Raw genomic sequence first — 22,322 nt, forward strand, 5'->3', positions numbered from 1 at the left:
GCGCCGGAGCGCATCGTGTTACATGCCACACAGATATTTCTATGTAAGACGACGCAGCGACACCGCACGCGCCGCCGCAACGTATCGTGTGCCCTCGCTCTAACGTTGCCGTTAAGTGTCCCCTTTGTTCTTGTTTGAATACTTGAAGACTTGAATAGTCTAAGCCTTTGTTCTCCAACAACGCCCCCTGTCTCAAGTGACAAAAGAGCCTTGTATAAGGTGAAAGTTTGTATGTGTGTGTTAGTGTGTGTGTTTACCTGTATGTTTGTTACTGTTTCACGCAAAAACTACTGGACGGATTCGACTTAAATTTATGGATTAACACATAGCTAGGTACTTTTATACCGGAAATCAAAGAGTTCATACGGGATTTGAAAGATTTAAATCCACGTGGACGAAGTCGCGGGCATCAGCTAGTTATGTATATTTTAGTAACGTCACTAAACTAAAATAATCTAATTTTATAAACTACAATGTAACTTAAAATTGCATTTGTTTTACGATTACAGATATCTCCGAATCTACATGTAATGTAAGCTGAATTTTAAGACAAAAAGAAAGACCAGTCCAATTTTAAAGGGTAAACCTCTGTCAAAAGTAACAACTCATAAACTCCCTGGCATAGAGATAGTATACATTCATCTAAGCTCCCTGGTGTCACAATTTTTGAAGAGGAAGCCGCTTCCACATTACCCTCATGAGTTATTTGAGTGACTGTGCGTTCGGAAACGCCTGAAATTATAATAATACGCAATAAATACCTGATATTAAATAGTATTACTAATGATATTCAGCCCAGTTGTCTCCGACGTCAAATGCACGACAAAATATTGATCAAGACATCAAAACACTAGACAGGAAAACTACAAATGATTAATCTCAACTTGAACGGAATCCAGAATAATGTTAAGGTAGATTCGGGTAGATTTTATAGTTATGGTAGCCCTAAAAAGTACCTGTCAAATAAGCAACACGGGCTCTAACGAGGTTACCGTTTTAAACCTGGCATACCTGGCACATGCGTCTCAACCAAGAGCTTGATGGATCTTTCTTTCTTCATTTCTTCTCTGGGCTGGTTTCCGCATGCTTGCTTGATGGTTGGTTGTATAAGTACACACTACTTTACCCGTTCCATAATTATTTCTGTCCCTACATTTCGGGAACGCTATTCGTATTGAAACATGCAACACTGCAAATTACAGTGCTGCCAATCGGGTCACGCGTCAAGTTACGATGAACCACGGACTTCAACGGACTTAGAGTGACGCTACGGCTGGACAATACATTCATGCATACGTAGATGGAGTAATAAAGGTAGATGCAGGAACGTTTGCTTTCTCATTCGCACTAAAAAGAGAGCACAGATAAAGTTACTAATGTGATAAACAGAGACGCAGCTAACCTATTTTTTGTCCCTTATCGTGTAACTGGTTTTTTCAAGAATACATGCAACTTCCATACAAGAAGTTGCAAAACAAACTTTGAGAATTCGTGGCGTAATTGTATTTCTCATGAGTTATTTACTTGTTTTCACATAAAAAACGTTTAATACAAATATTGTTGATCGGTTAAAACAAATATTGACCACTAAACAATGGAAATAATTATCGTGTTATTCATCGTTACGTCGTGCTATCGCTATCTCATACGCGGTTTCGCGGAAGGCAAACTTTCCTTTGTCTAGATTTTTTACTCAGTCTATGCCTATATTACATTACTTACACTAGCGGCACGCTATGATGGCCGGTTTGACACATTACAATAGTGATGTGGAATGTCAATTTATTCTCGAACAAAAAACAATTAAGTTTTGTTTTTGTACCTGATTAAATAGGTTTAATAAAACAAAAATGTATATGTTTATTTAATTTATTTGAACGAACTGAATATTTGAACGAAAATGAATATACATACTTTATATGCACACAAGAAACATATGAATACAAAAGATACCGAAAAAGGTGCCACAAAAGGCCATAATTAATCAGATTCGTCCATACTACTATTTTCACTGTCGTCACTGCTATCATCACATACATTAATAATTATATGTTCGTTTTCTATAATATTATCTATTTTCACATCTCTTTCATAATCTTCCCTTATTAATTTAACAGTTCTATTCACAACCTTTTCCCAGTCTCCTTTAGTCACATGTTCACAAGCTTCTTCTAATAATTTTAGCATTTTTTTTGTGGTAAATGGGGGTTCTGTATTGTGTCTTGCAGCATATCCCTTAATTTGAGCCCACACCAACTCAATCGCATTATACTCACAATGGTAAGGCGGTAACCGTATAACTCTGTGCCCATGTTCTAATGCTATTTCGTCAATGACGTATCGGATCTTGGTTGGTTTGTTTTCTTTTAAAAGACGTACTAATTCCGCTTTTAACATATTCATGTTTGCATCTACGCCATTTTTACGAAGCCATGCGACGATATCAGCTTTCTTTTGGGATTGGGCAGGTGGCTTGTCAATTTGCATCGAGTGGTATGGGGCGTTGTCCATAATTATAATAGATGGTTCAGGGAGGCTACACAACATTGAGGTAAACCATTCAGTAAACTTTTCTCCATTCATGTCTTCATGATAGTCTCCAGTGGTTTTTGACGCAAAAGCCATGAGAGAACCTTCGACAAACCCGTTGATGGTTCCGGCGTGACAAATTATAAGTCGCGATCCTTTTCCTACAGGAACTTTGGAAGTAGATGCTGCTGTGTCATCGTTCCAAGAACGGCCTACAGTATGGTTAGCATTAAGCCATGTTTCATCCAAGAACACAACATTTTGCCAATTTTTGATTTCTTTCACTTGCCGTAAAAAAGTATACCTTGCCATCGCTATATCAAATCTTTCCATCAATATTTTGCGTTTGTTACATTTTTTGTATCGAAATCCAATGGTCTTCAAAATCTTCGTTAAAGAACTTTCCCCACCGAAGAATAATCCAGCTTCCTTCAGTGAATGCACCAACTTTTTTCTTGTTGGATACTCCTTCTGTAAATAGTAGCCGTAAACATGTCTTCGGATAGCATCGGCATCAAAGCTATCGATGCCTACGACTGGTTTTGCTCGTTTTCTCTTTTTTGGTGTGTGAAGTTTATTTTCTTCTGTGCCAGTCTCGCCATATTTTTTTTTAGTTATCCGTCTAACAGTTCGTTGTCCAATATTAAGCGCATCAGCTACGCGTTCAACCACTGACGTTATAGGTAAAATTGGCCCTCCATTTTGAGCTTCACGATCGAAATAGTTACGAAGGCGTATTAGGAACTCACGTGTCTGACTATTTAGAACAGTTCTCTGCGTACGTTCGGTCATATCGACGAAATCCACAACAAAGGGCTTGAACAGAGTCCAAATTAACGAGCAAGGGTCAACAGTAATGCAGTATCAATATTTGAAATCCAAAGCCAGGTCAAAACTATATCACAATCGCATTGCACTGACAGTTTATACTTTTCGAAGCAACGTCAATTCGAAACTGCTTTGTTTTGCATTGAGCATTGACGCGAGTTTGCCGGAGGTAGTAGTTGTGCTAGCCAGCGATCCTATGTGACGATCGTATTAGATTCCATTTTTAAAAATTTATTGATATTTTTTTGCGATTTCAGAGGTTTGTCCACATAGTGAAAATTGTTCATATTCACAAGTACATTCACCCCTTAAATGGTGCAAACTGATTTTTCTACACTTGTATACATTTAAGAAATCAATTTAATAAATAAATTTTGAGTCCTAAACCTAAAACTACATTCGATAAAATTTATGAATCTCTGCACATCACTATCGTCAATAAAGTAATACAATTATTTCCTTCAAAGTCGTTATCAATTAATACGGAACTTCATGAGCGGACAAACGTCAAACCGGCCATCATAGCGTGCCGCTAGTTTAGTCTCTGTCTATGTACAAAAGTCAAATTTACAAATGGCTGACTGCTGAATTGAGCTTTCGTCGCAAAATGATGGCATTGATTGTTCAATTCTATTCCATTGCTCTGTAATTTTAAAATAGTTTTTCTTTTAAATTAGTGGTTTTCTTCTTAAATTAATCTCTAAGGTCTCATAAGGATTTTCTATTGTGCAGAATAGTCCCTACAGGTAAACATAACGTGAAGAGAAAGGTTTGATCTCAGGGTTTGACATCGTTACGAATTGCGATGCTTGTGGGCTAATCCGATCCGTTAGTAATCTAATTAACAATATGGGCTCTTCGAATCACGGGATCTTCGCCGAGGGATTGTAAGTACTATCGTTTCATTATGTATGATGTTCGCAGGCCATTACAATGTCTTGGAGAGGAAGAGAAGAACGTACCTCCCGCTGGGGTGAAAATCGAGCCCGTTCACCCGTGTGGGAGGCACGTCGCAGTGCCAGTGCCGAACGGAGTAGGCAATCATCGCCGCGCGATCGGAGGGACCGTGAGCGTCGCGAACGCCATGACCGATATGATCGTGATAGGGAGCGTCGTGATCGTGATAGAGACCGTGATCGCGATGTGGATCGTTATGGACGTCGCGAGCGGTATGACAAGCCCCGCGATCGGGACCGCGACAGGCGACGGTCGCCGCGTCGTGATGACCAAGATGTTCCTGCGCCGCCATCTCCACCACATATAAGTGGAGATTTAGATAAGAACTACGATTCCCAGTCCAGCAGTCGCTCAAACAGTCGCGAACGACAACACAGCCGCGAACGACAACACAGTACCATAGATAGTTTTGACAGTAAATATGACAGGGAAAAGCATGATGACGGTCAACCGGTAAATGCATCTCCTGGAGATTGGTTCTGTAAGTGTGGATCTTACAACTTTAAGAGGAGGCAAATTTGTTACAGACGGAACTGTCAGGGTAAAAGAATTGAGGGGGTAGTTTACGGGGGTGATTCAGAGAGAGGCAGTTCTGATTCCAACTCTGGTATAACAAAGAGGCTTTTGTTTAGGAGGCTTGATGCACTTACAACTGAAGAGAAAATCTTAGAAGAAGTTAAAGAACGATGTTCCAAAGCAGTTTTGGACTCTATTGCTGGTATAACTATAGGACGTGAGACCTGGACAGGTGCTTCAAAATGTCTGGCTTATATCAACTTCAATTCTATTGCTGACTCTACAGCTGCACATTCCGAGTTGGTGTCCTTAGATCCACCTTTAAAGATATATGGAAGAGAAGTTCTCATTACTTTTTATAATGAGCCACAGAAAATACAGAAGCCGGCTAATCCAAATTCTTCAGATTATTCTGCATATTATGCCCAAATGTCAAACTATGGATCTTCTCAAGCATTATCAGAGGCTGACAGAGTGAATGCAGCAGCGGCAGTTGCCCAGTCTGCTATATCTGCTGCCCAAGCACGCAACATGACATCTTGGACACCAGTCTCAGTCCCAGCATTTGTTCCCTCTTCATCGGCACAGGTTCCTTCTGTTGCTAATATGCCCACAGGGGATGGGAAGACAGTATACACTGCGCCAGATGTAAGAACATTTATGTATGATGAAACATCAGGTTACTATTATGATCCAGCCACAGGGCTATATTATGATGGCACCACACAATATTTTTTCAACAATAATACCAATCAATACATGTACTGGGATGCCAATAGTTCTACATACATTGCTGCATCACAAACTCAAACAAATTCAGATCAGCCTAAGCTACAAAATCCTCCCCAGCCAAGTGCAGACAATACAATAACTAAAGAGCCAGAAGAAAAGAAAAAGAAAGATAAAGATGACAAAGTGAAAGTTGCTAAAAAAATTGCTAAAGATATGGAAAGATGGGCTCGTACATTGAATCAAAAGAAAGAAAATGCTAAGAGTAATATAGTAATGGAACAACCAACAGACACTGGACCTAGCAAAGGGTCGGCAGATATTGGTTTCTCAGTGCTGGGTGCTGGGCCTTCATTAACTATGATTAGGGAAATTTCACCTCCACCAGTATCGACTGATGAATTCCTGATTAAAAAGACTGAAACAGGTGTGTTTGATAGTGATGAGGGCATTATAGATTGGTCTAAACTCGCTTGCTTGATTTGTAAGCGTAAGTTCCCTTCAATGGACGTGTTATCCAAGCACAAAACACTGTCAGATTTGCACAAACAAAATCTTACAGAATACAGGAAAAAGAATGAATTGTTACCACCAAGTAATGGATATAGAGATAGGGCGGCAGAGAGACGTATGAAGTTCGGTGAAGATGAGCCTCCACCAATCAGGAAGCGCTATGAACCACCAGAGGTGCATGCACCGATTGTGTCTGCTCCTCCTCCATCAGTAGTAGATACTATTGGTGGAAAAATGCTACAAAAAATGGGTTGGTCAGAAGGACGAGGGTTAGGGAAAGAAGAGCAAGGCAGAATAGCTCCTATAGAAGCTGAACAGCGACCGAGTTTGGCTGGACTGGGACAGAAAAGAGGCATATATACACCTACACCAGGCTTAACATACAGAGATACAGTGAAAAAACTGATGATTGCAAGATATAAAGAGGTGGTTGGAGAAGATTAAGAGGTGGGTACTGTTTTGTCTTTATTCCGCTAACTCTTGTTTGTTGCAGGTATCAACAGCTCTAGGTCAGTATGACAAAAATGTAGAATCAAGTCAAACTTCAAATTTTCAGAATCTTATCTATCTTCGTTTTTTTATCTAATTTTGTTTTGATTTTATATAACAATAATTGTGTTGTTCTAAAGTATTTAGAAGAAGACCTTGATATTGCCAACCAAATCTGAACTAATTTGTTATTTATTTTCTCAAAACAATAAATATACAGATACAAGGTAGATGCGAGGGAACTGTTCTAGATTATTCTACTTAGGAATGCTGTATTTAAAAAAAATGGTGAAGTGCGAGCCGGAATCGCGCACTGAGGGTTCCGTACCTTGGAAGAAAACTTGTAATTTTTTTTTTCTTAAATTATTTCCAACTGCATTATTTTTGTAACATTAAATAATATGTGGCATAGATGGCCGTATTTTATTATTGCGTAGACTTAGAAGCTTGTCTTTTTTACAGCTCTAATGGACTGTAGACTTAAATATTCGATAATAGGTATAGTTTCAACTTGATACTTCCACGCGTTCCTGAAAAAAGGGTATTTATAGACGACAGACAATGACGTGAGCCTATAAGGGTTACTTTTCCTTTTGAGGTATGGAACCCTAAAAATACAAAATGTTAAAAATTAAAGAAGATCCAACCCATTTTTTCGGCGAAGAGCAGAAAATCGTGTATTTACGAGATGTGATGGAGGTCCTAGTTGTGGCCTTATGGGTAAAACGGTTCGATTGGTCATTTTGACGTTTATCAACATTATTCTAATAGTTTGATTCTGTGTTACTATGCTAGATTTGGCGCCGCAAAGCAACACAGGGCCTGCGCTAAGATGTGCCTGGTTTTGCATTTGGTAAGTTGTACCTATGTATATATTTTTTACATTCATGTTTATAGATCCTTTCCTACAGGTTACTCAGGTAAATATATGACAATAATAATGGGTACACGAATACGCGCCGAATTGAGAACCTCGTCTTTTGAAGCCAATAAAGAAGAACCTAATCAAGGAGCAGAACACAAGGATTGATAAGATATAATTTTCTTAGCTTTCTAACAATAATTTTTACCAAAATACAATTTTCAGATTGAGAGAGATTTTTTAACTAAATTGTAGTTAAATTGGTAACCACATTTTTAAATAATTTTGCTATCAATTTATAGACCCATATATTTATATATTTTTGACAATTATTTCTTGACTCTATAGATTGTGTAAGTACTAAGTTAGGTGATGCTACATTTAATCACCTGTTTGGTAAATCATTGCACATGATAGCTATATGTCTTGGTCATTGATTTACCAAAGTCTTGGTAAAATATTCTTCAAATGGATTAGAGGAGATAGCATGTATTCACAATATCGAAGCTCTGTTTTTCATGGAAGAATATTTTATTTGAACTAAATAAACCAGTCTGATTTATTTATGAAATAATAATCAGAGAATATACTTACCATTTTTGGTAGGTATCATTTTTTGGCTCGTATCAATTTTAGTTTGAATCAAAAAATTGAGTCATTACTCGCTACAATTTCCCCGTATTGAATTTTTGCCTAAACCCAATTTAGCCCATCCAGCACTGGAGCATACTTCATTTTAAGGACATTTAGAGACTGAAAACAAAGAACTGTGATAGCTGTGATATTCTGTGAAATTGTGAAGAAACGGTGAATGTGAACATTTGAGTCATACTGTATTACTGATGTTTGTGACCGTTTATATTACAGAACCGGTCGGCTGCGAGACTCCGTGCCAAAACATAGTTAAAATATACCTCTAAGATTTTTTTTTTTACATTATTGTTTGTACATATCAGTTTAATATTCTAGAAATTACAATTTATCTTACATAGGTAGAGTATAATATTGTCTGTACATACATATTATTAAATGAGACGAAAATGTAGATGAATTAATAATTAATGTTATTTTATAAGAATTGTTACGAGTTATTATTAAATAATTATTAGATTAGATATGTAATTGATTTTAGGGTTCCGTACCCGAAGGATGCTAACAGGGCCCTGTTACTAAGCCTGCACTGTCCGTCCGTCCATCTGTCAGCGGGCTGTATCTCATGGAACCGTAATAGGTAGAGAATTGAAATTTTCATAGAATGTGTATTTCGATTGCCGCTATAACAACACATAATAATAACTTCAAAACATCCACCATTTATTTAAACTGTTTTTTGATTTTTTTAAACTGTACGATGATACGTAACCCTTCGTGTGCGAGTCCAACTCACACTTGACCGATTTTTTATATTATTTATTTTTACACTATGTAAGTATGTAGGTTAAAAAAGGCGAACAAAACAAAAAGAGCTTATGTAATTAGATTTTCTTAATAATGCAACGAAAATGATTTCGTCAATTAGGTAGGTACACAATTTAAAATACTCTGCAAAGGTAGGGTATTATGTAAAAAATTCTACCTAAGTGTAATTATTTAAATTGATTATTATATAGTATTTTCCCGTACCAAATAGGTAGGTACAGGAAAATCATATATTTACATAGATATCTATGTAAATTTTGAAGTTTTTATTAATATCCGATTTTGCATTTTAAAATAGTCAAACTAGTAGTTACTTATTGGGGCTAATTCCTTTGTACACAATCTCTAAACTAAACTAAAATGGCACGTCTAAATCTATTGCTATTCCTTTCATAATGTTGCTTGCGGAAAAGGATAGCACTAGATTTAGACCTGTTAATTTAGTTTAGTTTAGAGATTGTGTACAAGAGAATCGGCCCCATTGTTAACTTACTAGACTTGATGAGGCTAGCGACTTGGTCCGCGTGGCTTTTTAAAAATCTCGTGGGAGCTCTTGTGATTTTTCGGGATAAAAAATTGGTCTATGTCCGTCTGCAGTATGCAAGCTTTTGTTACAACCGATTATCGATTAAGCGGATGGGCCGTGAAAAGGTAACAGATAAATAGACAGACACTTTTTGACATCACTATCTATATTATAAAATAAATGATGCGAAAGTGTGTCTGTTTGTTGATTTGTCTTTCAATCACGTCGCAACGAATCGATGTGATTTTTGCACGGGTATAGTTTAAGACCGGCAGAGTGGCATAGGCTACTTTTTATCCCGGAAAGAGTTCCTACGGGATTTTTAAAAACTTAAATCAACGCGTACGAAGTCGCGGGCAACAGCTAGTTTATAATACAGGTAGTATTGTATTAGTATGAATTCGTTTAGTTTTTCACACCATTTAAAATGTTTTAAGTCTTGTATTACCTACAGGCTACATATAATAAAGATCAAAGCTATAAAGATTATGCTAAGATATTCAGAACTTTTACATTTATGGATTAAAAAAATTAAAACTGGATGAGTAAAATAAGTAAAGTACTACCTACCTAAGTTTCGATTATTATTATTACAAATTGTTGGCCATTACAATAAGTTATTTAGTGTAAGCGTCTTTTTTATGATTCTTCCAAATAAACCTGTAAATTGCTCTTGGTTTTTTAATTAGTAATACTTCGATAGGTTAGGTACCTACTTAGGATGGTGATAGCATAGTGGTTAAGACGTCTGCGTTCTATTCGGGATGTCGAAGGTTCGATCCGGGGCATGCACTTCTATAGTCAGCGACAGGTTGAGATGCCAATCGGGTATGAGGCGGGGGGGACGGGACCGCCCCGCACACCCGCGCTCGCCCGCACCGGATAACGGCGGGGGCTGTGCGGGGCGTTCCCTCCCCGGTTGCCATCTCGATATGTCACGTACTATAACTTTTCGGAGTTATGAATAGAATAGAATGTTTTTTTATTCATGTAAACTTTTTAAAAGTGCTTATGAATAGTCAGGTAGTTTTTAACTTACCACTGGTTCGGAATGCCGTTCCTACCGAGAATAACTTGTTTGTTTTAACTTTTAAGCGATTAAATATTACTTGCTTTAACGATAAAGGAAAATATCGCGAGGAAACTTGCAAGCCTGAGAGTTGTCTAGGTATTATGTTCTCAAAGGTGTGTGAAGGCTGCCAGTTCGCACTGGGTCAGTAGTGATTGCCTAAACTTTTCTCATTGTGAGATGAGATTCATGCTTAGTAGTGGGCTGGTGATGGGTTGATCATGATGATGATGATGATGATGACGGGTAACGACTAACGACTGATCGCACGTGACAGGTCGAGATAGCAACCGGGGAGGGAACCCCGCACACTCGCACAAGTGAGAGTTATGAAAATATTGATAAAGTAGATACACCAGGAATCGAACGTCGGGACATCGTGTTTGTAGGCACTTAGCGCAAAGGCTTCGTCTAGTCATCAAATCTAGGTATATAGGAACCTATTGGTTTGAAATAAAAATAGGTACGTTATTTTGGTGATTTATTGGCCGTAGTTACAATACTTGGGTATAATATTTCATAGCAGGTCCGTTGTTTTGTTGAGTGGTTCAACTGCCTCTGTAAGTCGAGTAACCGTACGGACTGAGCAGTAGTGGGATGTGGTAGTGATCTCCTTCCTTCGTTTTGAATGATATCTGTTCATAATAAAAATAGCAGATTAATCACAACAATGTACTACACGTCTTTCGTTTTTTAATAATTCACTGGGCTCTTATAAACTATTATGTATAATGTATTAAAAAGTTTCATCGAAATCTGTTAAGATATCTAACTATAACTGTGATACAAGTATAACACCTAGTTCAATTAATTCGGCATTCTGCTGATTCTAACTTTTCTGACGCGGTTTTTAAAAAGCGAGAAATTAAACAAAATATGAGGACTTCATTGTAATTTAATAACTTCTATCTCTATAACAGCTGTGTCGTGTCTATGGTACCTACTACTAGTAGACAAGTAATAATGACGTGTTCACATGTGAGCGCTTTATCGCACGGCGGCGCCGGCGCGCCGCACCGTTAGATATTTTTAACTGTAAGGTAAGGTACCTTTTTTCGTCGCTCTGGGCTGGTTTCCGCACATTAACGTTTCCGTCTGTTGTGTGTAAGGTAAGGTACCTATATAATATATGAGTCATGAGTGCACGGGTAAAGAGAATAAATTTTAGAATACCGTATCCCTGATACCTAGTGTTAAACAAATTCTTACCTCTACAAAAGGGTAGAGCGTTTCCTTACTGTTTCTTGAATAATATTCCTCAACATTGAATTTCAGCTTGTACGTTCCAGCTCCCATAGATTCTGGTAAAAAAGGAAATTGTATTCTCCCATCGCTATTTGTCACTGTGTTATGCCACTGCGTCCAGAGTTCGTCTCTTTTCTTGTATAATTCCACAAACATTCCTGGGACAGGTTTGCCTGTCGATACATCGAGCACGTGAGTCGACAAAACCGGTCGCGACATTGTTTGAATTTTAAAAGCGAGTTTTTGTTACAAATGCTAGGTTAATAATGTAATATTAATAATAATATTGATTAGGAACTACGACGAGACGTTGAGACTCGAGTCAGAATGAACTCATAGTTGAGAGGTCATTTATAAAAGCGTGGTTAAGGTGCGGATACACATTACACTGATATAATTAATTACTTAATTGCTGCTTAAGTATACCTACTTATGTACGTGCTTTAACTTAATTGACTTGATTTATTAATTTTAAAGACTAATAGATAATTACGGGGATCAGACTGTATTAGTTACATATTATTAAATAATTAGATAGGTTAATATATTATAAAGAGGTAAAGTTTGTATTGTTTGTAGGAAGTAATCTCTGGAACTACTGAACTGATTTTGAAAATTCTTTTGTCAGTAGAAAGCTACATTATTCTCTGTAGTGACATGGGTTATATTTTATTTAAAAAAAAATTAGAGATCCCTACGAAAATTGTAATAGGCTACCCGTGTATAATACATAATATAATATGTACCTACCTATTATATCATGGGTAGGTATAGCTACCTACCTATTTTCAAACTAGTACCTAGGTACCCGTTAAGGATAGGTACGGTACAGTCAACAGTAGTAGGTATACCTATTACCTACCTACCTATAGCGTAATTTTATAACGAGAGGTTTTTATAGTTTAAAGTTTAAACTATAAAGTCCTCGGCCTAACCGATTATTGTTTTAGCGGATAATAAGTAGTTACTACTTACACCTATAGGTGTGTCCGCACCCTAATTAAGTATTGGAATGATAACATTGATAACAACATTGTCGTGTGACTTGTGAGAACATTTTGTTAGCAAACATAATAATTATTTGTTTGGTTTTGTGGTTTTTATAATTTTTAATAATTAGAAAAATAAATTTGGAAAAACTGACTCACTGATGTATCTGTTAGGTAGATAAGTCATGTAGGTAACTTACCAAAACTGTGCTACTAGAACCCAAAATATAAACTTAAAATTTTAAGTAAGTACATACAGGTAGGTACCTATAGTTTGCGACAGTTAGAGATGGCGATCGGGGTATGAGGCGGTGGGGAAGGCCCTGCACACCCGCGCTCGCCCGCACCGGGTTAGCGCGGGGACTGCGGGGCGTTCCCTCCCCGATTGCCATCTCATTCTGTCGCGTACTTATAGGTTTTTTTTGTTACGTAAACCACCAATAAAAGACAGAGATAGACCATTTTTCAGAAATTCCACCCAAACGAAACTGGGGTGAATTTATACAGGGTTTATTAACCTGAAACGCTAGCAAAAACGAAGGTAGGCGATAAGACTGAGGGTTACTGATAAGAAGGTACCTACCATAAAAAAACGAGAAGAAAAAAGCTTTTTTTTCACAAGTTATTGCAAATAAAACAACTAACGCTACAGGAACGTTCCGTAAATAGGCCACTCAGGGTCAATGCCGCGTCGTAGGTGGGGCAGGGCACTGATCTCGAGTTTTGCATGCTATACATTGCGGGTTTGAAAAATACTTAATCACTATAACTACAAAATAATGCAAATGGATAATGACACTGGATTGGCTAAGTTTCTGCTAGCGTTCTGGTTACACTCTGTATAAGTATAGACCGTACGACTACGTACACAGTAGTATCAATGACAAAAGGTACCTACCTACCTAATAAGGTAAAGGTTTTTTATAAATTAAGAGAAGTACGCACAACTGATAATAAATATATTATGTATTTAGAAATAAGGATACCTATTAATTAACATCGTCAGAGTTAACATCGTTGGTTTTAACAAAATTGTTTTTAGTAAACAATTCTGAGTGTAAAACGTCTTTCCTCGTTTGCTCGTTGCCATCTGCGACAATTGGACCAGATTTCATGATTTTTCTGTTAAATCTGTCTACTAGATCAAAATCAAACAAATTATTTATGCTGGGTTTCCCATGCTTCGTGTAGTCTATTCTCCAAACGGGAGGGTTGTCCGGCTCTACTTTGTAAGTAAAATGTTGGTGTTGTCTCGTCAGTGGCATGTCTGGAACTTCTACTGACACCGAGAACTGCTCCGCGTCGTTATCGCCGAAATCTTCCTTAACATTTCGGCTATTTTTATCCGCGTATTTGACCTTGTGAGGGTAGAACTTGCGAAGTTTCTTTCTGTTGTAAAAGGAGGTAGCTTTGGATTTATTTTTAATAATTTTCTTTCGTCTTTCGTAGGTCTTTTTTTCCTTGGTTCTGGCGTTTACTTTTCGATTACCCTCTCTAGTTAACTTTTTCCTCTGGTTGTGTTTATTTCCTTCATGTCTGTTGACAAGGTCGCTCATTTGAATAAAGTTTGTTAAATCTTCGTTATTGAGGGATGGAAAGAGAGCAGGATATCCTGGAAACGGTGTCGTTTTATTATACAAAGAGAATTTCTTATGGTTGATCTGTTGTATCGATTTCTCAATTAATTTCTTCAATGTTTGGTCCTGAGTGATCAAATCGCAGGGTATAGTTGGGAAGTTTTTACAAAGAACTACTTGCATTCTGATTAAAACAGATTCAAAGTCTTTATTTGGTTCGCAAGCATCATTGTTCTGATGAAAGTTTGACACCATTTTAGTTATAAGTGCATTGTTTCGCATCACTTTAGCACGATTCGCTGATAAGAATATTACGAGTATAATAATGGTGATAGCAAATTTCTTTTGCTGCATTTCGTTGTCAGTTTATGTAAAGGATGCTTAGATAAGTAGAACCTAAGTTACGTAAGTTGATTTAGTTTATTACTTTTTAGTTACATCTCCGAAACCCGTTTGGTAACTGACTTGGATATTTGTGCCAAGATTTATCATATGTGTGGAAACTTTTGCTTCAACTTGATAAACTGAAATGATAAAGAAAAGAATTTCATACACACTTCTTACACCACATGGTTATTGAAATTAAAATTAGGTACATAGAAATTTCAAAGTCAAAGTCAAATTATTCAAAACTAGCTGATGCCCGCGACTTCGTACGCGTGGAATTAGGTTTTGTACAAATCCCGTGGGAACTCTTTAATTTTCCGGAATAAAAAGTAATGCCCTTCCCCGGGATATAAGCTAACTCTACGAAATTTCATCAAAATCGGTTGAATGGTTGGGCCGTGAAAAGCTAGCAGACAGACAGACAGACAGACACACTTTCGCATTTATAATATTAGTATGGATAGGTAATAAATTACTCTTTTCGATGGTCAGTTGTTGGATTGGTAAGATATAGTGGTGATAATAAAGCTACGAGGGTTTCAAACGCGCCCAGGTCTGAGAAGAGCCTCTCACCATAACCTCTACTTGCTCTACTACTTATAGCTAACTAGATACCATTTTTGTTCTTTGTCCTTTGTACATTGCTGCAATTTTTTGTAATAAGTGGGTACTTCAGTCTTCTACAACACGATTTTCTACTTTGTCTTTGAGTTTAGTAGATAGTACACTTTTGTAACCTGGCTACGATGTTACAATAGGTAGGTACTTAATTGGTTAATAGATAGTTAAGTGAATTAAAATCTTACCGTTCAGCGTAAATTATGATGCCTTACTGACTAATTCTACTGTCTAATAGCTATTACAGGATATGAGTGACTGTTACCGCTCGCGGTATAAGCAGGTAAGTAGGTAATTTCCTGTACCAATAACACTGGAGTTATGTTTGTAAACCTAGTCTGGTGTTTGGTTTTTTCCCACGTGACCGTAGGGTATTGCTTTCATTTTTTTTTTACTACCTACCAGTCGAGATAGTAGAGATAATCGGGGTATAAGGCGGGGTGACGCCCCGCACAACCGCACGTTACCCGCGCTCGCCTGCACCGAGTTAGCACGGGGGGTGTGCGGGGCGCTCCCTCCACGATTGCCATTTCGACCTGTCGCGTACTAAGGTCTGCATGAAAGCCAAATAAATTGTGCGCCAACGGAACCCTATTAATAAGCCTCCGCTGCCCGTACTCTGTCCGTCCGTGTGTCCGTCAGCGGGCTGGATCTCATGAATCGTTATAGGTAGAGTTGAAATTTTCACAGAATTGTGTATTTCTATTGCCGCTACGCTATAACAGCAAACAACATTTTTTTTAAAAGACCGCCATGAAAATCACGTGTTATTTTTTTGTACGGATACGGTACGGTGCGCTGCGTTGCGGTGCACTGCGCTGCGTTGGGGTGTGGTACGGTGCGGTGCGATGCACTGCGTTGCGGTGCGGTACGCTGCGTTGCGATGTGGTGCGGTGCGGTACTTACGCTGCGTTACGGTGCAATACGGTACGCTGCGTTGCAGTGCGGTACGCTGTGGTGAGATGCGCTGAGTTATGGCGCGCTGCGGTGCAGTTCGGTACGGTGTGGTGCGCTGCAATGCGGTACGGTTTGGTGCGCTGCAGTACGGTACGGTTTGGTGCGCTGTGGTGCAGTGTGTTGCGGTGCGATGCGGTGCGCTGCGGTATAGTGCAGTGCGGTGCAGCATGCAGGGGTTTGAGGGTCTCAAATCTCAGGCAAAGGGAAATTACTTTTAAAATGCATAATACTTACAAGCTATCTCTGTCCCAAATTTCGTCAAAATCGGTTTAACGGATGGGCCGTGATAGGCTAGCAGACCAACAGACGGACAGATAGACAGACACATTTCGCATTTATAGTATGGATTTTAACATGCAAAGATTTTTGAACATTTGTTTCACAAAATGAAGAGCTTTTAAATGCTGTTTCTTCAAACAAAAAGTATCAAAAATATCTATATTAAACACTGTCTCCCGTAAAAAATCTAAAACCCGTATTTTTGGTGCTGGTAAGATAACCCGTAAATCAAAAAGCGGCAGGTGGCAACCCTAAACGGCAGCTCCGTTTGGCTGTCAGCGGGCTGTATTCTCGTGAACTATTAGGTAGAGAATTGAAATTTTCACAGAATGTGTAGGTATTTCTATTGTCGCTATAACAACAAATACTTATAGTAAAAATTTCAAAATTGCCGCCAATCAAAATTAAAAATATTGTGTTACTTGTACGATGTTAGGTACGACGCACACGTCGAGTGCCACTTGACTAGTTTTTTATTAACTATCTACTTACTAGCTACATAATCCGACGACTTTAGTCTGTGCGGATTTAGGTTTTTAAAAATCCCGTGGGAACTCTTATATGGCTATATCTTTCATTCGCATGATTTCAAATAAAACTTAAAAGTGAATTGTGCATCGCCATCTTTTGATATATCGTGGAACAATTAATATATTGCTACTAGACAAAAGATGACGCTATGAAAAATTTAAGTATTTTATTATTTAATTTTAATTTAATATGTGAAAAACAATTAAAATTGGTTTCTTTAAAAAATGTACAATATTTTTTCATGTTTTTGAATATATTTATATCTATTACAAAAAAAATAAAAACCGACTTCGTTACATAAACACTAAAAATTGAAAAATAATTTAATTTATTACCGAATATATTATGTATACAAGAGTTAATATAGTTCCATAATAATACTTTTTGATGCCGGTGCCAATTAGCTTTAGCTGCGCGAATCGTCTAGACTTCATATTTTTATGGGACTCCACAATGGCACCTCATTGGCACCGACCCCAAAAAATATTATTATGGAACTATATTAACTCTTGTATACATAATATATTCGGTAATAAATTAAATTATTTTTCAATTTTTAGTGTTTATGTAACGAAGTCGGTTTTTATTTTTTTTGTAAAAAAAATTTATTTCACAATTTTTAGTGGCTCCATGGAATTATGCTATGACTGGTTAAAAATCTACTGTTTACTAAGCTATTACACTGATCGCGAGCAATTTACTCTTATCCGTTGAGGAGTTCCAGTATCTATCTTCGAAGATGTTCATCAGATCTTCACCAAATTGAAATGGGACCAACTTTGAAGTATACCCTTTCAAACAAAAAAAGAATTTTCAAAATCGGTCCAGGCGTTTTTGAGTAATCGGGGAACATACATAAAAAAAAAAAAAAAAAAAAAAGATTCCGACGAATTGAGAACCTCCTCCTTTTTTTGAAGTCGGTTAAAAATATATTTGGTGTAGCAAGTAGGTACTTTTAATAAAAATAAAAATGAATATATCAAGCTATTCGACAAAAGATGGCGGTGTAAGTTAAAATTTTATTGAGATTATTCGATAGGTTTAAAAAAAAAATAATTTTTGTAAATAAAAAATTGGTTCTTACTAGTATACAAATGACGTCAAAAGGACGTCATTTCGATGATAATGAGACATGGTTCCAGCGCAATAGCAATTTGCGGGACTTATACATCGTTTCGTCATTTGACACAAACTGTCAATTTCTATTCCCGGTACGCTCGGTGGGGTGCTTCGAATCGGCACAAAAAGTAACTGTCATTTTGTTTGGTACCTAGGTATAATAATTAATAATTATTATTAAGTACTTAGCTGTTTAGCTAAACGATTTTTTAATGCGGTAGGTAGGTCGCATATGTGGTTAATGTCGCGCGTCGGCCTCCTGTTCGGTGGATCGGGTCGGGTAGTTAAATATCAATTGCTTTAACGGTGAAGAAAAATATTATCGTTAGGAAACCAGGATGTTCTTCATTAATGTTTTCAAAGGTGTGAGAATTCTGCCAATCTGCACTTGGCCAGGGTGGTGGACTATGGGCTAAGCCCTAGAAACTCTTCTCATTTTGAGAGGACATCCATACTCAGTAGTGGGCCGGCGATAGGTTGATGATGATGAACATAGTTTTACCGAAAACTTCTGATTACGTCACGTAGTAGGATGGGTGAATTTAGAGCGATTTTTGCATTCGCAATTTGGTCCACCATCGTACAGTAGAAGGAAAAATGGCCGTCATAAGGCGCCCTCTGTCAGACACAGAGTGCGAAAAACGACAAAGCGCCGGACTCAGCTTTGTTTTTGTTGGTCAGCCGGACTGCAAGGGACAGAGAAATATGGACAAGTCCATGGTGAGCATCACAGCTATTACAGCGCCAGGCACGAGAGCAAGGTTGACTAACGAACTTATAAAATATGTAGGAATCATTTATTTGTTATTTTATGACAATGACAATTGTTCTCTTTTTATAAACTAAGAAAAGAGGTTTACATATGTCACACCTCCCTTCTTAAACAATAACTTCCCTTACTATCTTAACTATATAAATCATCGATGCCAAAACGTCTTGGCGGCCCTCGTTTACGAACAGACTCGCGAGGCGCCCTGTCCACTACAGCTACCTCGGGCTGCTGGCTAGTGCTGGGCTCAGGCGCCGCGCGACCGGGCGACCAGGAGCTCGTCTCCCCGCCGCTCTCCTGCGGCCCTTCCTCGGGTGCCGAGCTCAACGCCACTGCCACCATCGCGCCCCTGGACCGTCCCGCTGCTGATGGTCTATCACCAGTTCCAATGTTAATTGAATTACCGATATTTGAATTAATTTCCGAACATTTTTTAATCTGATCGACGTGTCTAAATATCTCAGTTCCCTCTCCAGTACGCAGCTTATAATTTGTACTCCCGCTTCTTCCTATGACATCCCCTTTTAACCATTTATTGCCTGTTCCGTAGTTTCGGTACCAGACCCTACTTCCGACCTCGAACGATCTCTCAACTCCTCCCGCCGCAAACTCTTGACGTGCCTGGGCAGACCGAACTATATCCTCCCGTTCCGGCTTTAACTTATCCAAACGCGTGCGTAATGACCTGCCTTGTAACAGTTTGGCTGGGCTTTCTCCTGTCGTGCTATGCTCGGTATTCCGATATAATAATAGAAAACGACATAACGCTGTGTCTACGTCTACACCCTGTATAAGAGCTTTCTTTATTACTCTTTTACAAATCTTAACCGCATTTTCCGCAGCACCATTAGACGAAGGATGATACGGCGCTGAAAAAATTTGTTCAATCCCGTTCTGACTTAGAAAAGTTCCAAACTCCGCGCTTTGAAACGAAGCAAAATTATCACTAACTAACTGCTTTGGAAGACCAAACCTAGCAAAAATATCTCTTAATTTATTAATTACAGTCTTCGCTGTGATTGAACCCATCTTTACTACCTCAATCCATTTCGAACTAGAATCGACTACCACCATATAAGTAATCCCCGCTATAGGTCCCAAGCAATCGATATGCAGTCTTGTCCACGGGCGACTCGGCCACGGCCACATGTGCGGTGTGTGCGCCGGCGGCGCGTCGGCCACTGCGGCGCAAACCTCGCACGCACGGCACATCGCCTCCAACGCTTCATCAATTCCCGGAAACCATACGTAACTCCTCGCTAATGCCTTAGTTTTAACTATCCCCATGTGCGAGTCATGAAGTTCCTTCAACACTTTATCTCGGCACTCAACGGGTATTATGACCCTATGACCCCACATGAGACATCCTAGTTCGCTATATAACTCCTTCTTACGATTGAAAAATGGCCGTAATTCTTTTATTTCTACCTCCGTAGGCCAACCGTCCCTAATGTAACTTAATACTCGTCCCATGATGGGATCTCGGCAAGTAAATTTTTTTAATTCTTTATAATCAAGTAATAAAGCTTCTGAAGCAAAATGTAAATACGTTTGCTCGGGACATTCGCTCATTTGAGATTCACTATTTTCTCTATGAGCTTGTATCATCCTTGATAAACAATCAGCTGTATTTTTATCAGTACTTACATATTCAATTGAAAAATCGTATGCCGACAAAATTAACGCCCATCTCTGAAGCCTGCTAGCTGTCATGTTTGGAATACCTGACCCAGCCCCAAAAATGCTCACTAAAGGCTTGTGATCCGTTCGTAATATAAATCGGCGCCCATACAAGTATTGGTGAAACTTTTTAACGGCAAAAATAATTGCAAGAGCCTCCTTTTGTATCTGACTATAATTTATTTCCGCTGCCGACAGCGATCGGGAGGCATAAGCGACCGGTCGCTCGCCTCCGCCGATGTCTGCGCCTCGCTGCGCTAACACCGCGCCTATCCCAAGCGCACTCGCATCACATGTCAATATAACCGGCTTATTTACATCGTAATGCGCTAAAACCGCAGAGCTCGCCAGTAATCTTTTAACCTTATTGAATGAATTCCTTTCTTCTATCCCCCAAAACCAACTATGATTTTTCTTTAGTAAATTATATAATGGTGATAAATTACTACTTAAATTCCTGACAAAACGACCGTAAAAATTGACCATCCCTAAAAATGATCTTAATTCGGAAACATCTTTTGGCTCCGTTAAATTTAAAATAGGCTTGACTTTATCTGGGTCAACTCGAATACCTCTATCCTCTATTACCTACCCTAAATAGGTTATTTGACTTTCGAAAAATGCACATTTTTCTTTTTTAATTTTAAAACCGCATTCCTTCAGCCTAGTAAGTACTTTCTTTAATGTATCCTTATGCTCATCAAGTGAAGAGTTTGCGATTAATATGTCATCTAAGAAAGTTACCACATTCGGAATATCTTTAAACAAATTTATCATTATCCTTTGAAATATGCCCGGACTTGAAGCTAACCCAAACACTAATCTATTGTAACGGAACAGACCCCGGTGAGTATTTATCACCGTAAATTCTTTTGACTTATTATCTAACTCGATCTGGTTATACGCTTGTGAAAGATCGATTTTACTGAAATACTGACAACCGTTCAAATTGGCCAGTAGATCTTCTATTTTAGGAACTGGATATTTATCAACCGATAAAAAACGATTCAACGTAGCCTTATAATCGGCACATACCCTAATGGCACCATTAGGTTTGTTCACAATTACAAGCGGGGTGGCCCAGTCCGACGTGTCAACCGGCTCGATGACACCGGCACGCAGCATCGCGTCCAGCTCGGCGTCCACGCGCTCCCGAAGCGCATAGGCGAGGGGGCGCGCACGACAGAACACGGGCACGGCGCCCTCCCGCACGTGCAGCGTGGCGCGCCCGCCCGTGTAGCGCCCGAGCCCGCCGTCGATTAATTCACTAAACCTGGAAAATATTTCCTCCACGTATCTATTCTTAACAGACTCCTGTACTCGCAAATTATTAATTTTGCACTTAGGCACGTCAATATTTAATTCCGCTAACCATTGACGCCCTAATAATGACGTCGTCCCATTATCGATGACATATAAATCTAATACCTTCATGCGATCTTTATACCTCACTTTAATTGAAATATACCCTAGAGGTTTAATTTTTGTGCCATCATAAAAAGTTAACGTCAACCGACAGGATCTTAACGGTAGGTATTTGTACCTTTCAATATACGTCTGCTTGCTTATACATGACAACGCAGAACCAGTATCAATTTCCATAACCAAAGGCTTCTCGTCTAGTAACACTATTATGCTAACCGGCTTATAGTCCCTTAGCGACATCTGATAAACAGGTTCTTCTTCGTTGACGTCGTCCGAACCGACCGACTCCATCCAAGCCGGGTCTTCGTC

General features: G+C 38.6%; 3 protein-coding genes across 5 annotated transcripts; 1 reads left to right on the forward strand and 2 right to left on the reverse strand.

Annotated features, from left to right (window-relative positions):
- The first annotated feature begins 3,929 nt into the window (after nucleotides 1-3,929).
- On the forward strand, nucleotides 3,930-10,040 carry LOC117983393 (RNA-binding protein 5-A-like). 3 transcript variants are annotated; one of them, XR_011236926.1, is made up of 3 exons: nucleotides 3,930-6,519; nucleotides 7,357-7,414; nucleotides 8,291-10,040. XR_011236926.1 is itself a non-coding variant. In XM_034969925.2 (2 exons), exon 1 carries the CDS (start codon nucleotides 4,291-4,293, stop codon nucleotides 6,514-6,516), a length of 2,226 nt encoding a protein of 741 aa, XP_034825816.1. In that variant the 5' UTR covers nucleotides 3,930-4,290; the 3' UTR covers nucleotides 6,517-6,519; nucleotides 7,357-10,040. The 3 variants fall into 3 exon arrangements, 2 of the variants coding, with proteins under 2 accessions (XP_034825816.1, XP_069355733.1); XM_034969925.2 differs by having other exon boundaries at nucleotides 7,357-10,040; XM_069499632.1 differs by having other exon boundaries at nucleotides 3,930-4,103; nucleotides 4,282-10,040.
- An 865-nt stretch (nucleotides 10,041-10,905) lies between these two features.
- LOC117983395 (5-hydroxyisourate hydrolase) lies at nucleotides 10,906-11,989 on the reverse strand. Its single transcript, XM_034969928.2, has 2 exons — nucleotides 11,647-11,989; nucleotides 10,906-11,072 (listed from the first exon to the last, which is right to left on the reverse strand). The coding sequence occupies exons 1-2, from the start codon at nucleotides 11,899-11,901 to the stop codon at nucleotides 10,986-10,988; spliced, it is 342 nt and encodes a 113-aa protein (XP_034825819.1). The 5' UTR covers nucleotides 11,902-11,989; the 3' UTR covers nucleotides 10,906-10,985.
- A 1,642-nt stretch (nucleotides 11,990-13,631) lies between these two features.
- Nucleotides 13,632-15,456, reverse strand: LOC117984001 (uncharacterized). The gene is made up of 2 exons (XM_034970649.2): nucleotides 15,442-15,456; nucleotides 13,632-14,772 (listed from the first exon to the last, which is right to left on the reverse strand). The coding sequence occupies exon 2, from the start codon at nucleotides 14,600-14,602 to the stop codon at nucleotides 13,661-13,663; it is 942 nt and encodes a 313-aa protein (XP_034826540.1). The 5' UTR covers nucleotides 14,603-14,772; nucleotides 15,442-15,456; the 3' UTR covers nucleotides 13,632-13,660.
- Between the last annotated feature and the right edge of the window lie 6,866 nt (nucleotides 15,457-22,322).

Source organism: Maniola hyperantus, chromosome 7, assembly GCF_902806685.2.
Source record: "Maniola hyperantus chromosome 7, iAphHyp1.2, whole genome shotgun sequence".
Lineage (NCBI taxonomy): Eukaryota > Metazoa > Arthropoda > Insecta > Lepidoptera > Nymphalidae > Maniola > Maniola hyperantus.

Excerpts from the sequence above, each read along its gene's own strand:
- LOC117984001 (XM_034970649.2), bottom strand. The coding sequence starts at position 14,602 with ATGCAGCAAAAGAAATTTGCTATCACCATTATTATACTCGTAATATTC.
- LOC117983395 (XM_034969928.2), bottom strand. The coding sequence starts at position 11,901 with ATGTCGCGACCGGTTTTGTCGACTCACGTGCTCGATGTATCGACAGGC. Across the intron at positions 11,073-11,646 it reads CGCTCTACCCTTTTGTAGAG|ATATCATTCAAAACGAAGGA; the intron begins GTAAGAATTTGT and ends TATTATGAACAG.
- LOC117983393 (XM_034969925.2), top strand. The coding sequence starts at position 4,291 with ATGTCTTGGAGAGGAAGAGAAGAACGTACCTCCCGCTGGGGTGAAAAT.